Genomic DNA, 17,652 nt, shown 5'->3' on the forward strand with positions numbered 1-17,652 from the left:
TCTCGTACTTCATAATTAAAGATTTATGTTTAAAGCACGATACGCGGCATGTGGGTAACTAATTGTAAAGTTTTGCTTCAAGGTGAGTAGCTAATTAAGAAACTTAAAATGGATGTTAATCTTGTGAGAGTAACAATGCTTTCATTTTCTTGCGGGCTCCTTTTTATCTCGCATACGGCCAGTAAGTTAAATTAATATCATTACCTGTTGGCGTGTTAATTCATCAAACGATACCCGAGATACAATATACATTTAACTACTATATGTATCTATTTTTTTATCTTATTATTATATAGTTATTATTATTATTTTATTATTATTATTTTTATTATTATTATTATATTTATTATTATTTTATTATTATTATTATATTATTTTATTATATTATTTTATTATTATTATTATTTTTTTAAAATTATTTATTTAATTTTATATGTATATATACATGTGTGTATATAAATAATTATATAATAATTAAATAATAATTAATTAAATTAAATAATAAAATAATTAAATAATTAAATAATAAAAGTAAAATATATATAATGATATTGTATGTCAACAAATTATTATTATTGAGATATAAAATGGACTTTATTATACTTTTTTTTATTGTTATTATTATAATTTATTCAAAATATCTCTGACGCAACAAGTTTCTTCAGACATGTTCACGTGTATATCTCGGACCTTTGGTAAAAAACAACGGACGGAGGTTTGTTCAACCTGCTTAGACGGAAGTGACGTCGGTCATGCACACGCGGGGCGACACGGCTCGTTGAGTGCTGCGCGGAAATAACTCACGTATGGGGGTATCGTCACGTCTCTCGCGGTAACACGCCGGAACGGAAACGCGGATACGTGCGTACGGGCGAGCGAATGGCGTAAGTGCCGAGCGGATGGTAATCGCGAAACTCATGGGGAGGGAAAGAGAGGCCCGACGCTGACGTCCGGACGCGAGATGCATCGCGAAGGATTCGTTCTCCTCCGATGGAATATCGGAGAGGATGTCTATCGCGTCGATCCTTCCTTTGCGTAAATGCATAGTCTTCGTTATTAGCTCGCAGGATTTCGCCCTTCGAGATTCGCTTGCGTAATATCCGGAGGAATATCGAGGAATAGCTGCGAATGGGAATGACGTGGGAAATCGAGAAATGTGTATGATATGATTCTGATTTTCTTTTGGAAATTATTAACTCCAGTCTTAAAAAAGAGGCTTGTAAAGTCGATTATTCAAATATCTATAAATGTATTGTTCCTCCCTTCCGTGTTACTTGCAGCTGTCAAGTCGAGCGAATTTTGACAGTTTATGAAGAAAATATAGTTAAAGAAAGAAAGTGAGAAAAAAAGTCGAGAAAAAAAGTGAAAAATATTATTTTCACTGTGCTTACTTCGTGAATAGCTGTCATCACAGAAATCGCGTATAGCTTGACAATTTAATAATAATAATAAATGAACTAAATTTGTTTAATTAACTTTCTTTTTGTTAACGAAGATTCTTCATTTTTTTAAGTATATTTAGGATTTTTTTTTAATAATTTTACAAAACCTACAATTTTTAATATTTATAATATTTAATATTTAGAAATAAATTAGAATATTTTTATATGGCTTAATATATTATAATATATATGTATAAATATTTAATATTTAATATGTTATAAATGTTTATATGCGCATAATTATGTATATATATTTTTTTCTCGGTTTATTTTGGCAAAAAGAACAAAAATAGTGCGCTTGCAATAATGTCCTAATATTTTTATATAATTCCCGTTTTTCGTTTAGACATAAAGAGAAAATGTAACATATACATTTTACAATTTAAAGTTGTAAGATAAATTTAATTTCATAAAAAGTAAAAAAACAGCTATTTTTATCACCTTCCTTTTGCCAAATATAATACTTATTATAATTTACATCACGAACACACGATTAAGTTCATCCTTCTCCAGGGTTTACCTTAATCCGGAAAGTCACACACTCGAGAGGGTGGAAATTGCTGAAAATTCCGCTTCACCTTTGCATCCGTCCTGCTCCCGTTGCTTTCGCTTCCCGTCACCGAGAGAACAGAAACGACACGGTGACCTCTGTGTGACTACGTATATCTCGTCGAGCCCTCCCTAAAGGTGACTAAGCCGAAATAGGCGCTTTTCGTGCGCGCCGAAGACGGTTGGCTTTCTAACAATGGGGACCGACATGACTTCTCGTTACGAAACTTGACGCCTTTGTTGTTTCCACGTGGACACACATACATGGACCAAGCCGAGCGTGTGCTCTCGCGACCTCGCGTGATCCTCTCGCCACATGACAATGGACCTGGTTTCACCGGCGCAGCATCTCGCACGGTTTGCACGGTGGCACCTCGGGGACCACTCACACTTCCCCGCCCAGAGAAGATCACGTTTTGAATCTCTCGCTTCAGATATTTCTCAGAGCGTTGCGAATTCACGACGTGCAAAGAAACGACTTGATTTCCCGAGAACAATATGCAACTTTTTCGAGCGCTGACGTATCGATGTCACGAGTGAAATTTCTTTTCACGCCTCGCTCTTTCTCCTCCTCGCCATTCGACTTTCGAATAATAAAAATAAAAAAGCGTTTATTTTATTAAAATAGCGTTTATTTTATTTTATTAAAATTGCATTTATTTTATTTTATTAAAATGGAATAATAAAGAAAAGAGTCATGTTCTTATAATAGTATTGAAATTAACGAGGGAGCATTTCTTCCTATCGTTTATTCCTATTTTATTATTATTTATTATTTATTATTTCTTATTTTATTATTTACTTTCTTTTATTTTATTATTTTTTATTTTATTATCATATAATATTAATTTAATTTATTATTATATAATTATTTATTATTTATTCTTATTTTATTATTTACTTTCTTTTATTTTTATTTTATTATTATTTTATTATTTTTGATTATTTTATTTCTTTCAATTTATTTTATTATTAACCTTCCTATTTCATTACTTACTTTTGAATTACCTTTAGATAAATAATGCAGCATTAATTGCAGTAATAAAGTCGCTAATGATTCTCCGACCTACGCGGCATCGTAAAAGCGCATCAGAAATGTACATTTCCGAAGGGAATGTTTTATTTATACACACCGCAGGAGGCAGCGGAAGGAATAATTAGCATCGCGAAAATAGTTTCGCAATTCCTCGCCTTACATCTCGCGCCTCGTGGGCCCCATCAAAGACGCCGTTTGTCATCGAGGTCGTCGTCGTCGTCGTCGTCGTCGTCATCATCCGGTCGATTTTATTTCCGTCGTTTCGACGAAAGGGTTTCGAAAGAGCCCTGCAACGTCACGTCGCGCGCGAAATGCACTCCGAAATCTTAAAAATCTATTTTCCACCGGACGCCACCCACGCCTCCATCTTATTTCCCGACTGGTGTCCCACGGGTATTTTTACCCGTGGCCTACATCATCCTCGGGGAGAGGTGCTCCGGTTCATTATTATCGACCCCTCGCGTAATCGAACGAGGAAGAAGAGAGAGAAAGAGAGAGAGAGAGAAACATCAGAGACGCGCGAAAAGACGTCGTCCACGAGGGCTGTAAACCCATTTCGAGTTCTAGTGCTCAACGCGGCGGGATCGTTCCGGTAAATTATTTTTTATCACGTGTCTTTATATCGTATCTTTGCCCCGGGGACGTGCGCCGCGTTATTCCTATAAAACGGAATTTACCGCGGCGATAAAAGCGCGAGATCTCGTTCGCTTCGAACGGAGCTGGAGAGGATCGTGTGTCTGCTTCCAAGTTTCTCGAGATGAGTTAGGAACATACGCTTCGGTCGTAGTTAGTCATCAGAGATGAGCCGTGGTATAATGTTACGATATAAGTGAGTGTAATAGCCAGTTGTAAATTTTAGAGGGTATAATATGAGGGATAATTTAGGAGGCATAATTGGAATGTAATTACTTTGACATGATGAGAATTTAAGAAGTTTCTTGTAATATGTATTTAATCGATCAATTAAAAACACATATAATATAATTATGACATAGACTTTTCGGTTTTCATTCTTCTATAAGTTAATAATAATAATAATAATAATTTTCTTTTTATTTCAATCGCGCATACTAATTATTGCGATTTTGAAAAAAATCTTGAGTTTTTCGAAGTTTTTCGAGATGAATTAGAAACATGTGCTTTAATCGTATTTAATCCATCAGGAAATTGTGAATGATATGATATGATAAAAATGATATGATATGATATGATATGATAAAAATCAAGTATAAGATTAAAAAATATAAAATATAATTTAGGAGACATAACTAGACATAACATTTCAACACGATACAAATTTAAGAAGTTTCTTCTTATGATATGCATTTAACCAACAAATTAAAAAATACAATATAATTATGATAAATATATTTTAAAATTATTAAATGTCATTTAAGCTGAAAAAGATGAATTTTTTGGCAACCTTCTGGCATTCTTCTCTACATAAGCAATAATAATAATAATTTTCTTTTCACTTTGATCATGCATAATTAATGCGACCTTCCAGAGAAAAAAAATCTCGAATTTCTTGATTTATTGGTATTCCTTGAATATCATTCTTTGGTTTCTTGAGATGACTTAAAAACATACGTTCTGATTGTATTTAATTTGTCAGGGATGAGCTATTAAATATGCTATAATATTATTGTGATATAAATCAATTGTAAATTTTAAAATGTGTAAAAATATAAAATATAAGAAAATATAATTAAAACATAATTATTTTAATATGATAAAAATTTAAGAAATTTCCTCTTATAATTTGGATGTATTTAATCAACGAATAAAAAAACAACATAATTACGATAAGCACACAATATAATTATGATCAATCAATATCATATTTAAAATTATCATATACCATTTAAATAAAAAATACATAGATTTCTTAACGACATTTTGACATTTTCTTAAGTAATAGTAATAATAATTTTTTTTATTTTGATCATATATCGAATTTCTCGATCTATTGGTCTCCTTAGCTTAATTATTATTACAGCCGATGACCTCGCGGTTATCGAGCCGTAATAATTTTGTTTTTCTCGTCCACCACCGAAGGCAGTAAGGAAATGCTTGACTTATGACCTTAAGACCCCATCTCGTCGATTATGAGCGGTAAAAGTGGCCGCCAAGCACACGGAACACTTTCTACGATTAATTATAGTGCACGGGCGCGAACCGCCATGTTCTTCAATACCTTAATTCGTCGCTACAAATTGATTACACGAAGCGCCCCGTCGTCCATTTAAACATCCGACGAGGGTCGTTAATCTCGCGTTACGTTTCTCGATGTCCATTCGGACAACGTTAGTCACACATGTTCCTTCCGAGTCACTTTGTTAGCCCGGTAATCCCGCGGAAGGAACGCGCGGAGAGGCTTTTTACGGATTACAAGCGCCGACCGGGCAGTTTATTATCGTTATTATTATCGTCGCTTCTCGCTACTTGAGACTCGAGCTCAAATCGCACCTTGCACACGCGACGGGATTATCCTTCCCACGAAATAAATCGGCTTCTGGCTGAAAATCGTGCGTGCGAGTGAAATTTCCAGTCGAATCGAAGTCCCGGATCCAGATCGTGATTCAGACTGATGAATCACCTTTTGGCACATCGAGTTTTTGCCTGACAATTTGGGTCAATAAGGATATGGCCATAACTAACTAAAGATGTGGCAATATTAAGGTTGCTCAAGACAAGACAATATTCGTAAAAATATAATGGCATTGAAAATTGTTTAAAACCTAAACCTTTTATTTTGGTTTTGAATAAATCTTTGTAGGGAAAATTTTGTCCCTCTATTTTATTAACAATTTTTATCTAATTTTATCTATTAAGTAATATTGAAAAATTACTTAAAGTAATATTTATATAATATAATTTGTAGGCAATTATATTACTATTTATGTCATTTGTTTACTTCCTAAAAAAATTAGTTTTTAATTCGTTTTTAATTAGTTATCAATATAATACTAAGATGTTGTCAAGATTATTAATTAAAAAAAAAAACTAAAATATGTATTTGCAAATTACATGAGAAAAATATCACTATATTATATACAAACTACACTTTAAAAAATTTAATACTATATTTAATATATTAATGATATATGATTGATTTAATAAATAAAAACATTTATATTAACAAATTTGGAAAATTTGTTATAATAAACAATATAAAATTTTATACAAGTTTTTTGCAGCTAAATAATTATATAAAATTTTATATTGTTTATTGTAACATTTTTTTCCAAATTTGGTAATAAATGTTTTTATTTATGAAATAAATAATATGTATATTACTAAATATATTATTAAATAAATTTTTTTAAGTTCATTTAATATTGATCATATAATACTGATATTTTTCTTATCTAATTTATATGCAAATACATTTTTAATTTCTTTTTAATCACAACCTTGACAATCTTAATCTTAATATTGCTTGATAACTAATTAAAAACCTTGCCTTGATCTCGAGTTTAAAACACAACAATATTAAAACTAGTCTTGTGTGGTAACTCATGCTGGTAACTCATCAATCTATAATATATCTAAATAATATTAAATAATATTTAATTTTCTATTTATTTTAATCAACTAAATCCATCAAAATTAATACATTAATTCAAGATTAATAGTCAAGTTTGACCACATATTTTCATCTTTGAAAAAAGTACATTTTATCTGGATTTAAATAATAACTATTCTTTCCATATTATTTATTATACTTTTCTGTAAACTATCATGTTACTATTAATTCCTGAAAAAGCACAATTAATTGTAGCATAAAAATATACCTAAATTTAAATCGCGTGTTACTTTCGGTTACAGGGCGGCGGCGGCGGCGGCGGCGGCGGCGGTGGTGGTGACGAATCTGACGAGGACACGCAGTGCGCCCTGAGCGAGAACTGGACCTTCGAGAAGAAGACGAGACGTTGGTCCCGCATAGTCGACGTCACGCAGGCGAACGTCGAAAGGCTGCAGGCGATCGCCGGGCAAAACGCCGCGTCCGAGGAGGACTCCCTCGAGGATCGCCTGGAGGCCGAGGAGGCGGAGGACACCATGCTCGAGAACCTGCGATACGGTAGCCTACCGCCTGGCACCGTCCCCGACGAGATGGGCCCGCGATTCCGCAGGACCGGCTCGGAGAGGCTGCGGGACGGCGCCAAGGCCTTCCTCAGACGCGTGGAATCCCTCAAATCGCGACGACGGAAGCGTCAGAATCGCGACGGGGTAGTGATCAGCGGGCCTCAGGTGCTCGACGTCATGTCCATGCAGCAGAAGATGAAGGAACTCAACTGCGTGGACGTGTCGCCCACGGGTCCGGCGCCGGTGGCCTTTAACGATCTCCTGTCGGTATCGCCTAATCAGATCCCGGGCTCACCGGTCACCCTGCCGGCCACTCCCTATCATCTGCCGCCGTCGCCCCTGGCGAACGCGCCCAGCCCCTTCGGCGACGACTCGTCCAGCTACTGTTCGGATGGTTCTCAGGGCGGTGGACCGACGCCTACACCGACCCGCACGAAGCTGAATCGCGCCCGCCGGTTCCTTCATCGCGGCAGGGAGGATCAGGGAGCCTTGAGCGACTCCGAATGCCAGCCGACCAACTGGCGGCACCGATACTTCCGCGATGCCAACAGCAATCACGCCAAGGTGCTCGAGTTCGTGAACGCGCATCCTCAAAGCTCCAAGGATTCGCCTGCGAAGAACCCGGCGATCAGCGTCCGAGGCGGCAGTCTTAATCTCGGCAAGGATTCGCAGAGGTATCGCGATAAGCTCGTCCAGGGCAAGGAGGACAAGGTTGCGTCCTTGAAGCGGGATGAGAAGATGCACAAGAGCTTCCGGCATCGCGACGAGTACAAGGATAGCAAGCAATTATCCAAGGAGGTGACGATCTACCGGGAGAAGTCTAGATCTAGGAGCTCGGAATTGGCTGGTAGTCAGGAAAGCGGTTCCACCATGGCCAGTAGAGACTCGGATCAGGAGGAGGAGTCGCCTAGGCACAAGGGGACCGTGGTTAGGTGGCACAGCTTCCAAAGAGGATCGCTGTACCCTGAACCGTTGGACCCGCTGTGCCCCAGAGCAATGGCTTCCATGTCTTGCGGACAGCTTTTAGTCTTGAGAAAGTTGGCATTGTTGAAGCTCACGGCTTGCATGGAACGATATTGCCCGACTCATCGCACCGGCTGGAACTGGGAGCTTCCGAAATTTATCAGGAAGATCAAGACGCCCGATTACAAGGACAAGACCGTCTTTGGAGTGCCGCTGTTGTTGTCCCTACAGAGAACCGGTCAAGCTTTACCTAAGTGTATCCAGATCGCTCTGAGATGGTTGAGAGCCAATGCACTGGATCAAGTGGGCATTTTCAGAAAAAGCGGCGTCAAATCGAGGATACAGAAGCTTAAGGTCATGACGGAGACCCAGGGAGACAATATCAATTTCGACGGGCATCAGGCGTACGACGTCGCCGATCTTGTCAAACAGTATTTCAGAGAATTGCCGGAGGCTCTACTGACAAACAAGCTCTCGGAGACATTTATCGCTATTTTTCAACGTAAGTTTGATTGTTGTTTGTTCGTTTTTTTTTTGCTTTGTGGGTCGCGCAAGGAGAGAAATGTGATTTTGCAATGAGTCGATTCTTCTTGCAGATGTACCAGTGGAGCTGCGACCGGATGCCGTGCAATGTGTCTTGTTGTTGCTGCCAGACGAGCACCGCGAGGCGTTAGAGACTCTGCTCGACTTCCTCAACCACGTCGCTAGCAACTCACCCTATAACCAGATGACAGCCTCGAATTTAGCGGTGTGTCTAGCGCCGAGCTTGTTCCATTTCAGCCACAGCAACACGAACGTGACCAACAGGTCGAGTAGCGTGTCGCCACGTAGGCGGAAGACCGTGGGTATCCCTGATCAGCGGGAACTGTCGGAAAACAAAGCCGCTCACGACTGTCTTCTGCATCTGGTCAAGATGCATCGTGAATTATTCATGGTGAGTGCACCAAGGCGTCGTCATTCGTTGATCGCGATCTCTCGGCGTTTGCTTTCTATCCAAGGCACGAGACGGACTCGGTTCATGCTACTACTGTTTTTTTTTTTTCAGGTCTCATCGGATATGTTGACGCAGTGTCATTTTAATTACATGGAAGAGAGTATTCCTGTCGCGCTAGAAGAACTCGGTTCAGAACTGAAGCAGGATTGGAGAGGTTACCTGTACGCTTGCACCACGGCCTTATTGAAGGAAGCGCGAGAAAAGTAAGTACATGTCATTACAATATTTATATTATATTAAAAATAAAAAGAAATAATTAGGGACAACGTGGATAAAATTAATTATAAAGCTGTGAGAAGTGAAAAATATGTATAAATAAAAATAAGAAAGACTGAAAAAGACAGTACAATATGACAAGTTTGAATTGAACTTGACAGATATGTCTGATAAAATAAAATCGATGGATTAAGAGGTTTTGCTAAATGAAGACCTATATTTTGTTCTAGCAGAAGTCGCGGTTGGGTCACGGTGAATAATCCCGCTGACAATACTGTAGAAATGGCGTATAAGAAAGTGGGTGACGGACATCCGCTTCGTCTCTGGCGAGTATCAACGGAAGTCGAAGCTCCGCCGAATGAACTTTTACATCGTGTATTACGAGAGAGACACATCTGGGATCCGCAACTTTTAAAGTACAGATTGGTAAACAAATTGGACACCAATGTGGAGGTCTTTCAATACGCCACGGGAAACATGAGCCCGTTGCCCGCCAGAGATTATTGCGTATTAAGGTAAGTTAATAAAATTGTCAATAATTATAATTAAAGATTAATATTTATTTTTTTTAATTTAAATAACGGATGTCTTCTGTAAAATTTTCGACGATATTATTAAAGATATTTAAAATGCTTAATCAGTGTAATTAATCTTTTGTAGATCCTGGCGGAATGACCTTCCCAAAGGTGCTTGTGTCATCGTGGAAACATCCGTGGAACATCCAGATGCTCCTGTCATGCTTGGCGGAACTCGCGGCATCGTTTTGGCCTCTCGTTATCTTATCGAGCCTTGCGGCAGCGGTAAATCCCGCATTATGCATTTATCCAGAGTCGATACGAAGTAAGTAACATGTTAAACATCTTTGTAAATAATGTGTTTTATCTCCTTCAATCGTTTGTTTGCTTAAAAATATTTTCCAAAAAGAATAAAATTAAATCTCGGACTTTTATGTTGATTAGATAGTGGAATATTATATGAATTTTATAAAAAAAAAAAAACTAAAAAATTAAAATTATTTGTTTTCAGAGGTCGCACACCTGAATGGTACAATAAGAGCTACGGGCACATCGCCGCTCTTCATTTGAGCAAAATCCGCAATTCTTTCAAGCACACCACCGACGGGCCCGAAAGCAAAGTTTGAGAGCAGGATACCGTGCAACACCAGCTGTTGCACGGTTCCACCTCCTCCTCCTCCTCCTCCTCCTCTTCGTCCCCTATGTTTCTCCAAGTTCCCGACGAACAGTACGATCATAGAATCCTAAAGGAGGTACGACAGGTCCAGCCTACGATCGACGAAGAGTAATCTCGATGGTCGAGCAATTAATATCCAAAACCCACCGATGTCGTAAGTTAGCTTCATTCAACAACCGGTTCTAGATTCGATATAAGTAACTCGATGTTATCGTAGTAGTAGGAGAATCCTCCGTATGACGTTTACTGTCCAAAGATCTTACCGTCCGTTTGTCGTGAAAAGTTGTCAGGGATAGGATGTAAAAAAGGAGGATTAAATTATCTCATTTAGCGATTTCAATAACAAAAGTGGCTCACTTTGATAAATTAATCGTTTCGGAATTTAAAAAAGAAGACTCGTTATTTTTGCACTTTTGTCGTTCAAAAGCTTATAAATTTTATCGATTCCTGGATCGGACACGATTCTTGAAATCGTGTCTCGTTGCATTTCATTGATTTGATCGCATTTTAATGCTAAGAGATATCGGAGAATGACCGATAAACGCTTCTGGTTGCGAGATACAAGATGAACGTCATTCGGTGTTTTCGACAACTATATTACGACGTATATGTTCGGTGTGAGAGTAGCAATTCCATGGGTTTATTCTGTGCTACAGCAACTTTATATCTGTGATAAAAATAAGGTAAAAACATAGCCGCGCGCGCGCAAAAATATATATGACCAACAGTAAAGTAAAATAAAAGAATAACATTAATAAAATTAATAAAAAAATTTTCTCATAATATCCAATTAAAGTTCCTGATTGATATAAAGATTCACCGCGTTTCGCGTTTATTAGAATAACAGATAACACGACAGCCAAATTTTCTTTTATATTTCACCTTTCGCTTTATATTTTATCTTTTCCCAAGTGCAGCGAGATTTTATTACTCTACAGAAATTATAAGCGTCAAATATATTTTTCTTACAACTAAAACTTCTATGACTAATGACATTTAAAAATGAGCAAATAGATTCGAGGAATTTTATGGCAATAAAATGTCGCTGCTTATTCTAAACTGCAGAATGCACTCATCAGTTGTAACGACTGCGATTAATTGTAAGCGATCTACCGCATTTAAGTTAACAACACGCGCGCCAACAACGCCGTTTCTAATCAAGATGATGACCGATAAATGTTCCTGTCAGGCGCCTAAATCAGGGACGAAGCCTAGATAAGGTACTGTCTTGCAATACAAGATTCATTTCACACGTTCTACACAAGATACATTTTGTATGTTTCTCTTTCGGACCAAATGTCAATTTTTTTTTCTATCGTAGCGTATCACGTTAAGGTAGTTGACACATTCGTTGGTAGGGAAATTTTCCTCTCCCGTAAATGTTGCCGCACGTAGACGGACGAGTATGTAAATGTCGCGTAAAACATGTACACGTGTGTCTATTTATAGCTACGTGCTTTTACAAGCACGTGTTTGTTACATGTTAAAGAGAGAACCATGTCGTCTCACAGTCCGAGTTGCACGAGGTGCTGCTTAAAATCGTGACAAAAACAAAAAAAAACACGCAGAGATGATGAGACATTTATTTGATTATTAAGCGAAAATAATTCGTGGCTATAATATTTTTCGAGAAAGTCGCTCTGATATTATTCCTTTTTCCTTATACTTATAATACCAAATATGATATTATCTCGACTTTAAATATTGTTAATTAGATATTTTGTTATTAAGATTCAGAACTTACCTTATACTTTGATGAAATATTTCAAAAATGCTTCGCGCGTCCAGTGCATTTATATAAAATAAGGGATTTGTTTACGCAGCTCTGCTCATTATCGTAGAGCTATCGTCGAGCAATGCGAAAGGATTTTGAGTAAAGCGTAGATCTCGAGTGGCAGACTAGTTCACTCGGCATAAACAAAAAAAAAATTATCATTGTTACTCGTGTCGATGTTAAGAGTTAAGATTAAAAGAAGAAAGACATCTCTGTTTTCATTGTATCTCTTTGGAATCGTCGCGAATCGATCAATTTAGGACGTGCGCTTAAGATGTTCGTTCAATCGTTCGACATGTTCATATGCAACAATTACTATAGGGACCATCTCTCTCATGCACGTGACGAATAATTTGACGGAATGCCATTCGCGAAGTCGATAAACCGTAAGAGGAAGAGATGTTACATGTTATTGAAATAAAATAATTCAATAATGTGTAACCAATCGCGTTTCATTCAAATGAAATAATCATAGATTTACCGTCTCTTCTTCCTCCAAATTGATACGATTACAGTTTATCTCCTCCCATGAGAATCCACTTCCGTCGAATAATTTGCCACGTTCATGGACCATCTTTGTTCAGACCCCAGACAGGAAATGACCTGCGCATGATGCACCTCGTCGAATCGAATTCTAAGTGTATTTTAACGTAATACTAGTCACTTACATGATAGCCGAGAGTTACGGATTACGATAAAAGATACCATAAAATTTTATTGCGCAGCGTGTGTTGCCGCGAGAATATATTTAAAAATATCATTAATTAATATTGTGCTATATATATACATATATATAAATATACATTATATATATTTCGATGTTAAGTAATCATACGTAAATATATTATATTTTTGTGTCCAAAAACCGCCAGTAGAAACCTGACGGCCGAGTAAGGATGCCGTCGGTGTTTCTTAATATTTGTAATTATATACATATACATGAACGTCTTTATTCTTCTAATCCGTGTTCCACTAGAATGTAAATATGTATATTATAAAGTAATGAACAACACAGAGTTATATACTCATTAATAGCTATGTCTTTTTTTCTTATTGTTTCACCTGCCTCTCCTTTATTTGTTTGGTGCTTGATTATCGCCATCTTGTCGGCCATTTATCAGTCGCATGAACTTTTCATTCTAGTCTCTCTCGCATCGATAATCAACCGTGCTCCTCTCGTAAAAGACATGTTTTATTATTATTTTTTTTAATGTAATATTTCTTCATATTTTTTTATTATTATTATATAATTTATTATTTTATATTAATGTAATATAACGAACTCAAAGTCTTTTTTCGAAAGTAATTTTAATAAATTAATGAGATTTTTGGAGCAAATTATATCAACCACGACATGATTCGAACAAATTTTAGTTAAATGTATAACAAAACTTGTTTAATCGATAACGCGTGTTACCATGGACAATGCATCCCGACGTTCAGGCTGTTTTTGTCGAGTGAATTGAATATACGGCTGTTTAGTTTCTCATGACAAGTCGCCGGTGCACTTGGCAGAATTTACTTTGCCGCTCAAATCAGATTACATACGAGTATAATACATTTTTCATTTCAATCATATTTCTATCAGAAACTGTGTACGAGCTAATTAAAATATCAAAAGTCATACATTAATAAATCGCATAGTGCGGAAATTTTGGTAGTGTTTGAAAGTCTTAACTCAGCAAAATGGTGAGATTGCACGTGAAGAAAGGTGACGAGAGCCAATTTTTATATGACACCAACGTAGAGGCAAATGTCGACAATGTTATACATGATATTGCAATGATCTACAACGGTCGTTTGAAGATTTCACGGATCTGTTATGGTAAATGTCTTCTCAAAAAATAGCAAAGTTATTCTAGGGACATATGTTAGTAAAATTGAACAAACGTTTTTTTTTTAATTTCATATTACATTTATTTTCTATATATTTTCTATATTTTATATTTTAAATTATTTTTCATATTTCTACATTTTAAAAATTTAAAGTAGCATCATTTTAATAGAAATCTTATTAATCTATCAAAATTATTTTCCAAGAATAATAAATTAAAAGTATAAGAATTTTAATTTTTTTATTATATTAAAATAATGACATTTTTAAAAATTACAAAAACCTTGTTTTATATCTACAATAAAGACAATTCATTTAAGTTGAATTGTGATTTGCTTTTGGAAAATTTACTTTGTTAAAAATAATAATTACAAAATTATATAGGAATGCAATCTACATTTAAAATAATGATGGTCAAATTTATTAATTAAACAAATTACTAAATTAAAAAACCGTTAAATAAAACGAGATTTGTTTATCTTTACAAAAAAATCGTATTTTACATTTTTTTATTTATATCTTTAGCACATGGTAATTTCGACTGCCTTTTACGAGCTTTTTGTAGCATTTATGGGAATCCTGGCTTCGTAGCCGGAATATTAACGCGAGAAATCCATTAGCGATTATCTCCCGGGGCACAGCCGCGGCTTGTAATAACAGTGTATAATAAGAGAGGTCCCGAGGACCCCCCTCGAGTTTATGAACCCATCTATCCTGGGTGCCGTGTGTGTAATATTAGTCACACGTCGCGCGGGATAATAATTATACTTGTACTTGACACCGGTTGGTTGCCCTCTCGTTCGCTTCTTCACACGCGTATATTCTTTCTCTCTCTCTCTCTCTTTCTTAATTGAAAAATAGAAATCGAGGAGCTGGCTAAGCACGGCACGATGTTACCACCTGAGATAATGGGCCTCACAGACGAGCAGGTCGAGGAGCTCAAACTCAAGGACGAATGGGCTGACAAATGTTCGCCCATGGGCGGCTGGACTTTCCACAAAGACAAGATCGGTACGTGACATCGCTCGCCGGCATCGGATAATAATGGTTTCAGAAGTATCTGTGAATAACTTGCGACATAATCATGATCGCAAATTTTCGGAAGGATTTAAGAGCGAGAAGCAACTGTGTCATAGGAAGATGATAGGGAATTACGTTATATGGATTTTTTAATTTCAACTTTAGTTATTAACTTTTCTGTAGAAAAATAGTTATTATTTTTTATATGCATCTTAAATTATATGATGTCATCGATACACGTGTATTTTTTCAAAACTTTTATTTTTTTAAATTTCCATCATTAAAAAAATCTGCATTTTTAATAAGTTTAACAAAACTGCAAAATACTTGTCGTAAAATTATTTTGATTGTTTAAGAGTTTATAATATATAATATAATTTTAGTCATTAACTTTTTTGTAGAAAAATAGTTATTTTTTATATGCATCTTAAATTATATGATGTCATCGATACACGTATATTTTCAACATTTTTATTTTTTAAATTTCCATCATTTAAAAAATCTGCATTTTTAATAATTTTAACAAAACTGCAAAATACTTGTAAAATTATTTTGATTTTTTAAGAGTTTATAATATGGTTTTTCATTTTTTTCATAAAAATGAAAAAATGTTGCATGATGAGATTATAATCACTCTTCTTTTATAATTAATATTCTCTCTTTCACTTTTGTCTTAATAATATAAATATTTATAAAGCATTTATATACAAAGTTTAGTAAAAAAACACGCAAATAAACATATCATTCAAGATTTATTTGCGTTTTATACGATAAATTAAAACTAAGTTTAGATAAATATAGGTCGAAGGAATGGTAGACAGCCTAACGAAAAGATGCAAGAGGTGCTGAAGAAAACTATCGAAGAAGCACGTGCCATGACATCAAAAGTAAATGCAATTTAATTTGTTACACATCACGTTCTTTGACATAGCCAGATTAAAAAATTCCTCCGTCTTGTCCAATCATAGAAATTAGTGCAACAGGAGAAATTGGTCACCCAGAAGACAGTTCAAGAGGCTCTGGATATCCTAAGAGGTGCCGTGACGATCGTTTATCCGATGGGACTTCCGCCTCACGACGTGATACGCAAAGAATTTGAAAATACCGAGGATCTCACCGGTACTCAAGCATCTCTCGAGGTATATGCAAATTAATAATCAATATATAAAGCACGAGACAAACACATGATTTAAGGAATATCCTTCCCCATTAAGATTATTTGATTTGATTTGACGTCATTTTGCTACCTGGGTTTTTTCTTGAACATTTCTTCAACGTCAAAACAAAGATATTTGAAGAACTCTAATGTAATATTTTTTATTATTTCTTAAATAATTTTTTAGACGTGTTTACTGAGCAAAAGGATTAATTTTTAATTTATGATTAAACATATAAAATTTTTTTATTAAATTTAATTTTTGATTACACGTGTAAAATTTTTATTTAAGAAATGCGCCTTTAAAACACTTGTACTCCTTGTAAGAAAAATAAGCAAGGATTGGCGACATCTTCACTGACGTTTAGAAAGGCGTGCATTTGTCGCAGGTAATCGATGTGCAATTGGCTCAATTGTGGTTCTCCGGAAAGGAGCTATTACCTGGGAGGAAAATGAAAGACTTTGTAGGTAATAACGAGAAGACCAAGATAATCGTGAAGCTGCAGAAGAGAGGATCTGGAAAACCGGCGAGGGAGCCGCTAATGTCGGAGGACGAGCGCAAGGAATTGATGCTGTGCGCGTATCGTCGTCAGGAACAGCTGAAGGTAAGTACCTCTGCATGATGAGTACTTTCTTACGACGAGTATGCTTTTCATCCGAGATAGTGACTGTCTAACTGGCATTGAAAATAAAATATAACAATCGCCAATTATCCTAGATCATTCGTAATTTCGAAACTTTTATGGGTGAATCATCAGACAGTATTAACGTTTATCAACAATTGGTGATCCTCTTGTCGATCTTGACGTGTTCTGTTTTACCACCAACTATTTATTCGAAGATCAATAGAAATATGAAAATTACGGATAAAAGTAATAGTAAATTTTTTTCAAAATTACGTAGTTTATTAAAGGACGAACTGACATGCAACTATGTATTATAAAGTAAATCGATTTAATAATTCGCGAAGTATTTTAGAACGAGAACAGTGCTTCTCTAAGTCACCTTTCATTGATCTACGTGCTCAAAAAGGGATAGTACGTGTCTATCGATTGCACGCGCGTCCTTTACACGCCCTGTAAGTGGTATCCTTCGAAGTAGGGTAATTTATTTCAGAAACAACTCGTGCGAGCTTGTTTAAAAACTAATACGAATCTCTCTCGAGGCATCTTTCCAATCCACGTTGACACGTTTCCTTCATATTATCTTTTACACACAAATAATTTGATATTTTCGAAGCAAGATGAATGAATAATTTTATATTTGAATTCAATATAATTTAATTTAAATAATTTTGATGGAAAAAGACGACTATTTTGACATTAATTTTAAAAATCTGCTTTAGTGTAAAATTTCACACACACATTATTTGTATCGAAATGAAGATT

The 17,652-nt window shown here is 35.9% G+C and overlaps 2 protein-coding genes across 3 annotated transcripts in view; both read left to right on the forward strand.

Moving 5' to 3' along the window:
• Positions 1–13,288, forward strand: part of LOC105248612 — a 277,209-nt gene extending 263,921 nt beyond the window's left edge. Inside the window, exons 11-16 of one of the 2 annotated variants that reach the window (XM_025409500.1) lie at positions 6,859–8,581; positions 8,676–9,013; positions 9,125–9,276; positions 9,520–9,804; positions 9,950–10,129; positions 10,316–13,288. In XM_025409500.1, the coding sequence (XP_025265285.1) occupies positions 6,859–8,581; positions 8,676–9,013; positions 9,125–9,276; positions 9,520–9,804; positions 9,950–10,129; positions 10,316–10,430 (2,793 nt within the window). In that variant the 3' untranslated portion in view covers positions 10,431–13,288. The remainder of the gene's footprint in view (positions 1–6,858; positions 8,582–8,675; positions 9,014–9,124; positions 9,277–9,519; positions 9,805–9,949; positions 10,130–10,315) is intronic. The other variant, XM_025409506.1, reaches the window with a different exon arrangement.
• A 652-nt stretch (positions 13,289–13,940) lies between these two features.
• The window catches only part of LOC105248611 (UPF0769 protein C21orf59 homolog), a 60,291-nt gene continuing 56,579 nt past the window's right edge, over positions 13,941–17,652 (forward strand). Inside the window, exons 1-5 of the mRNA XM_020026682.2 lie at positions 13,941–14,079; positions 14,950–15,099; positions 15,910–15,995; positions 16,077–16,247; positions 16,654–16,869. Coding sequence (XP_019882241.1) covers positions 13,941–14,079; positions 14,950–15,099; positions 15,910–15,995; positions 16,077–16,247; positions 16,654–16,869 — 762 coding nt within the window. The remainder of the gene's footprint in view (positions 14,080–14,949; positions 15,100–15,909; positions 15,996–16,076; positions 16,248–16,653; positions 16,870–17,652) is intronic.

This window comes from Camponotus floridanus, unplaced genomic scaffold (genome assembly GCF_003227725.1).
Source record: "Camponotus floridanus strain SB8 unplaced genomic scaffold, Cflo_v7.5 scaffold10, whole genome shotgun sequence".
NCBI classification, from domain to species: Eukaryota; Metazoa; Arthropoda; class Insecta; order Hymenoptera; family Formicidae; genus Camponotus; species Camponotus floridanus.